The 6,582-nt window shown below is 39.2% G+C and overlaps 1 protein-coding gene across 1 annotated transcript; it reads left to right on the top strand.

Annotated features, from left to right (window-relative positions):
- The first annotated feature begins 533 nt into the window (after nucleotides 1-533).
- LOC142482501 (myelin P2 protein-like) lies at nucleotides 534-6,045 on the top strand. Its single transcript, XM_075583034.1, has 4 exons — nucleotides 534-691; nucleotides 1,998-2,170; nucleotides 4,542-4,643; nucleotides 5,779-6,045. Exons 1-4 carry the CDS (start codon nucleotides 619-621, stop codon nucleotides 5,833-5,835), a joined length of 405 nt encoding a protein of 134 aa, XP_075439149.1. The 5' UTR covers nucleotides 534-618; the 3' UTR covers nucleotides 5,836-6,045.
- The last annotated feature ends 537 nt before the right edge of the window (nucleotides 6,046-6,582 follow it).

The raw sequence follows: 6,582 nt of genomic DNA, 5'->3' as shown, positions 1-6,582 counted from the left end.
CATTTGTAGTGAATCTAATGTACTTCCACCATCACTGCATCACATGCTGCAATTTAATCTTACTCACCAAAGGCAGATTATTGTCAATTATTTTTGTCCCAGATTCTACATATTTCAGTCAACTAGGCTTATGGACATTGTCATCTAAAGTCTGTTCTACCCTAACAATTTATGGATTTCACTGATTACAAAAGGTAAATATACACAATACCAAAATGTGTGGTATTTTTAATTAAAGGAGACTGGTACATTTTGTTTCCTCCGTTTTACATACAGATACCTTTGATTAAAATAAAAAATCCCTATGACCAGGCTGTTATCACAGTTGACGCCAATGTCTTGCACTGAAGCATATCAACTCTGCCCCAATAAACCTAGTCATCTCTGTCACACAGCCAAAACCTTATAAGAAAAAAAAGAGCTGAGCTGGCCCCGTCCGGACAATGAGTGGATGGGGAGGTGGGGGGGGAGGGAGGGGGGGGGGGCTGATTCACTCCCTGATGTCACCACTGTGCACTGCTGCTGCTTTATAAGGACTCCTGCATCCCACGCTGTCCTCAGCACTCCCCAGACCTCTGTCCACTACTCTCTGCATCCCAATCTACAGTAGCAGTCACCATGGTGGATCAATTCATGGGCACCTGGAAGCTGTGTGACAGCCAGGGCTTCGATGAATACATGCAGTGCTTAGGTAAGGGATGGACGTGCCAGTGATCTTTGTATTTATCTCGTTTGAATGAGCATCTGCAACCTTATAGACTTCTTGTCTTTCCTGTGTGCCCTATCACTCCTCAGGTCTAACCTTATTTCGTATCTGCTGCTACATAGTATTTAGTGTCTGTTTGTTGCTGCTGACACACTTTAGAAGTGTCATTACTTTGCTATGTTCATCCCCCCTCGGAAGGAAGATGTGTCATGTAAGGTTAGGACTAGTTCAGTGACAGCTGGGTGTGTAACCCTGTAGAAATCCCAGTCACTTGATACATTATGTTATTGGGATGCAAAGACAACACCAGTGACTGATTTCTGCTGACTTCCATGTTTAAATGAAGCACCTGCCTAGCTGAAACTGGAGCATTGAGCATCTTCTCTGCTGATGGGAATATAGCACAATGCCAGGCATTTTCTGTGATGCTGTTGAAATTCTTTGACTTGCAGATGACCATCCTATCCAGGGAGCACAGACCTGTTCGCATCGCTCTGATAATCTAGTGTGGTCTTTAGTCACAGCCTGGTGTATATATTCTGCAGTATATGTCACATTCTATTGCAGCGAAAAGTTTACAAAGACCAGCATATCTTGCTAACCCCCCTTATTTACATTGCCATAACGAAACGAAATCCAACACTATGCAGCTTAATGACCCCTCCCTCCTTTCTACAACTAGTTATAATAAACAATTGATAGGTGCTGGATTAAAAACCCAGAATCTGAATGTAAACCGTATGGTTTGCTTTGTCTCAATATTTTTCAGAATAGTTGGTATTTCCAAATGCATTTTTTAAACTGCTTTGGGAGCAATTTAATTGGGAAGAATTGGGAAGAATTGGGGTCTGCAGAGATTTGGGAAAGTTAAAACCGTTACTTTTTAGTACGTTTCAGGACTTTAGATCTGCTGCTGGTTTGTTCTGTGTCACTACGTCCATTGACTCACAGGGATGCCTGAATTAATCAGAACACGATTGAGTTTAAGGCAGGGTTGTAAAAAACCTACAAATACAACACACCAAATTACTGTTTTTCTTATTGCTGCAGTACAATATTGGAGTCTGTAAGCTACTGCTATCAAAAAAATGTTTTATATTGTAATATATATCTATATATAATACACACATATTATTATATTTATATTTTTATATTGTGGATTCCATTCTGGGCTTGAACATGTAACTCTGCTGCTATTCACACATGCTAAGCAAAGTTTTAAGAATCAGTACTACAGTATGTTTTCTGCCTATCCGGAGTTGGTTTTAATATTGTGTTGTCTGTCTTGCAGGAGTTGGTTTTGCCACAAGGAAAGCAGGTGCCATGGCAAAGCCTAACCTGATCTTTTCTAGTAATGGTGACGAGATCTGCATGAAAACAGAGAGCACCTTAAAAAATACAGAGCTGAAGTTCAGACTGGGGGAAGAGTTTGATGAGACCACACCAGATAACAGGAAAACAAAGGTGAGGCACCATGGTAAACATTGGTCACTTGATCTTAAACATTTACCAATACTGTGATGAGTATAGAGGGTGGCGGGGTGGGGAGGGGGTGGGGTGAACACACAGCACACATAAAAAGTCTGAATGTAATAAACTACCTCTAGTTAAACAAGTGCCTAACATTCGATGCAAATCTTAAGTGAGAGGCATTTATGCCAAGTCAGTCTTGAAGAAGAATTTTGATACACCCAAAAAGGAAAAAAAGTGATGCATTAAGACGCAGAATTGTATACGTTAAACATTACAATTGACCGTGTATAAATGAGAATGTATACATTATAATTTGTCAATAAGGTGACTCCCGAAACTGCTCTCCCAAATCACTTGCTGACTCAAATGGGGAAAAGAGGTAAATTACACTTTAACAAATTGAGGCGTGAAAACACTTCCAAACTTCTTCTATAGGCATCAATTTTCCTCCCAAAAAGTTCATTCCAACACATTATACATAGACCTTATACATAGCCACCTGAATTTCACTTCACAGGTTGCTTTGCACATAACTTGGGCTGGGCTTTTTGGAACTTAATTTTATACCCAAAGTAAAATGCCCATTCTGGAAAAACTAGTAAGCTTTAGCACAAAACAAGCATAACTATGCACATTTAACATTTTTGGTTTAGAAAATATAAACATTGTTATCCCCTGCCCAGGACAGTTGCTTCATGTAAAAGGCTAGTGGTGTCAGGGTCAAATATTAAATATCTGTAAACGTATGCTATTTCATTTCCTTTTTTCCAAGGGAAAAAAAAGTATGTCAAATTAGCTTATATATACTTTTAAAACCATCATACCCTAATATATTAGGGTGTATATATATATATATATATATAAAATCAAAAACGAATAGACAATACCGTTCTGTGGCTGACAAAATGCTTTTATTTGTGCGAGCATACGAGATACACTGATCTCTTCTTCCGGCGTTGTTACAATGGATAAAGCAAGAGAGGGTTTTACTTAAAAACAGTGCATCTTGGAGTGTATTTAATGAAACCTATCCCTCCCCCTGTGCAGTATGCGATTTATGACTTAAGGTGTTAAATGTGTGTAAATATAAATTATTAAAGCGCCCACAGTATATACAGTGCTTTACAAAAGGTGTGTGTGGAATAGGAGTGTATACCAATGGTGTGGGTAGGTGTAGAAATGTATGAGGGTGTTGCATTACTATTAGTGTGTGTGGAGATACTATGTGGCCCCTATTGGTATATAGGGATAGAATTACATTGTACATTAGTATGTGTGAGACAGCTGTGTGTGCATTCATACAGCGCAGTATGTATAGACATGGCCTTTAGCACTCATGGGAAGAATGTTCTCTTGTGTCATGGTAGTGACTCATGAAAATGCGGTCTCGGTTTAGGCCATCGCTAAGTGTCCCGAACAGTTGTATAAATTTGTATTCATGCAACGGTCTCTCTAACGGTATCGTCTATTCGTTTTTGATTATTAAGCTTGGCTAACAAAGTACAGTATATATATATATATATATATACATATACATATACACATACACATACACATACACACACACATATATATATATATATATATATATATATATATATATATATTAAACAAAGTTTCCACAAACCTGCTTAAAATGCCTGTTTTCATTACATTTTTAAAGAAGTTGTTAAAGCCAAAAGGAACATTATTTCAGCATCTACTATCTTTTTTTCTCTCTCACAAATGTATAATAGGTTTAGTTGTTTGTCTCACTTTCAATTATGTGTACAATGTTTAAACACTACAAAGAGTAATGAAGAATGTATTGCAACGCCCCCCTAAAAAAAAACAAAAAACAAATCTACAGTCCATGAAACAAATTGAGAAAACTTTACAGTGTTAACTGTGAGACTGTATTATACTACACCTTAACTAGTCAATTTGTTTCCCTTTGCAATGAAAGCCAGAAGTGCATCTTCAACTAGAAGGTCCAGGTTTTGAACCGGGTCAGTCTCTTCTATGGCAGGAGTAGGCAGTCTCTGTCACTGGGGTGCAGGTGGAGAGGGAAAGTTATGGTAGAACAGGTGTTAGCTAATTAACTGTAAATGTGGAATTGGTGAACAGTGTGACATGGGGAAGGATGAACATGTGAGGCATAAGGGAAAAGACACAAAGCATGGCAAGGTGAGGAGTGAGACACAGAGAGAGCATAATGAGACATGGGGTTGAGTAGTACCTTACTGCTGTGCAGGCACTTTGATTCTCTCCCCCTGTGAAGATGGAATATTGGAATGTGCACACAAATGCTCTCTACCTCCTCACCAGTCACCTGGCTTGTGACGTGCACTGCTCATTAGTGTATGTTGTATCTCTTTTGCAGACCATTATAACTTGTGATGATGGAGTACTAACACAGGTGCAGAAATGGGATGGCAAAGAGACGATTATTAAAAGGGAACTGAGAAATGGACAGATGGTAGTGGTAAGTTGCACGTTGTTGAAAATGCTACCATTTCATTCATGTTCTAACTGTGGTGTTTCTACAGAGCAGCAATATAAACAAGCTTACAGTCCTTGAAACAACTGCAACACAGCTATGTTCTTCCCAAACATCTGCATGTGTTAAATGTGGGGGACATGACTAGAGATGGGTGAATCAGCCCAAATCCATTTCCCGGATTTTCTCACAATATCCCCACAAAATCTGTTTTGTGGTGTTAAATCCGCAAATGGATTTGGCCGGTTTTAATCCTCGCGGATTCATCAAAAATCGCCCCTAATCAGAAATATTTTACTCACAAGTAGAGTATTTGTATTATATAACTTGTGGTGCATTTGCATGTCTCATGTCATTACCCAGAATCCCTGGCGCAGTGGAAGCACTGTTTGCTAAGTGATAATGGGGAAAGACAGGGTTGCAAACCTGTCTGAGACATGAAAAGGCACAGGTGGTATTTTTATTTATTGTACTGTAGGATGGAGGGTTTTTGTCACTGTTTTTATCCACCATAACTTTTTAAATGTCATTATATACAGTATCTGTATATATATGAAGTCTGGGATTCAATCTTACAAAATAGATCCTGAGACCTGAACCAGGCACGTTTTCTGAAAAGCTTAATATCCTTTAGGTGCATTCTCGTGTTTGCAAATTGATTGGATGCACCAAGACCTTTTCAATATATAATAATTGTCTTTAAATGGTGGTTAAAAGCATTTGATGTACTGTTCATATAGTGGATATATACATACAGGCGGTCCTCGGTTATCCAACAGAATCCGTTCTTGAAGTAGCGTTGGATAGTGAAACCGTTGTAAAGCGAGTCCCATGTTAATCAGTGGCGGTGAGCGTTGGATTACGCATTTCGGCGTTGAAAAACGGCCCATAGGGTTGTGTTGGATATGCCATTCGTTGTAAAGTGAAACGTTGCATAGTGAGGAATACCTGTACAGTAACCTTGTCATCTATTGTGTGTTAATTGAAAAATCTTCTGAAAAGCAATCTGCAAGGAATATTAAAAAAATATCATGTTGGGCATACTGCTTTAATCAGTTTTACCGTTTCAATGTTGTGGACCTGTAATAATGCATGCTATTTTTGTTTATTTTCTCCTCAGACATGTACCATGGGAGATGTGAAATGTGTCCGTATGTATGAGAAGGTGAAGATGTAAGATTCAGTCTTGAAATGAGACTGGAGCTACATGAGAACAGCTCAGTTCAATGAGCCATGCTCAGCTACAGTACTCGTACCTTTTCTCCTGTTCCTTTTATTTCTGGTATTTTAATCAGGATAACTGAACCATTGTATAAAATTGTATTTGAAAGCAGTAGTGTAACAAATCTGAACTGCTGTGGTTCTTAAATAAAATTGTCACACCGCAGACTGTAGTGTTGTGGGTTATTTTTTTTAATGGGATTATTTTATAAATATATTAACGGTTGAGGGGAGTTTTTGGCTTATTCAGTCTTTCACAATCCACCTTGAAAGAAGCAATCCAAGCATGCGATTGTTTTGGGTTATTTTTTTTATTTTAAACATAGGATTGAAGCAGGGAGTCCTCGGAGCAGAACCCCGCTAATTTCAGCTCCGGGAACCCCCTGCTTCCAGAAATACTTACCTCCGTATGGGGTGCTGGTAGTCGCTCCGTTCAGTTAGCAGGGTTCTTGTAATGGCGGAGTTTCAAGGCGCCCATGTCCTGCCGGTCAATAAGAAGCCGTGACATCATCAGGTTTGGCTTCCTATTGGCCCGTGTGACGCGGGAACTTTAAACCCCAGCTAGTTCAGCCGTAGCTGCTACCGGCACCCCATACTATGGTCTGTATCTGTGGAAATGAATGGGGTTGAGCTCCAGAGACCCTCTGCTTCAGTCGTATGTAAAAAGAAAAAAATGCAAAAAAAATCACCCGCTGGGATTGCT

The sequence above is a fragment of the Ascaphus truei genome, chromosome 2 (assembly GCF_040206685.1).
Source record: "Ascaphus truei isolate aAscTru1 chromosome 2, aAscTru1.hap1, whole genome shotgun sequence".
Taxonomy (NCBI): domain Eukaryota; kingdom Metazoa; phylum Chordata; class Amphibia; order Anura; family Ascaphidae; genus Ascaphus; species Ascaphus truei.
The sequence above is the reverse complement of the archived record's forward strand: the minus strand, read 5'-3'. Positions and strand labels throughout refer to the sequence as shown.

Excerpts from the sequence above, each read along its gene's own strand:
- LOC142482501 (XM_075583034.1), top strand. The coding sequence starts at position 619 with ATGGTGGATCAATTCATGGGCACCTGGAAGCTGTGTGACAGCCAGGGC. Across the intron at positions 692-1,997 it reads TGAATACATGCAGTGCTTAG|GAGTTGGTTTTGCCACAAGG; the intron begins GTAAGGGATGGA and ends TCTGTCTTGCAG. Across the intron at positions 4,644-5,778 it reads GAAATGGACAGATGGTAGTG|ACATGTACCATGGGAGATGT; the intron begins GTAAGTTGCACG and ends TTTTCTCCTCAG.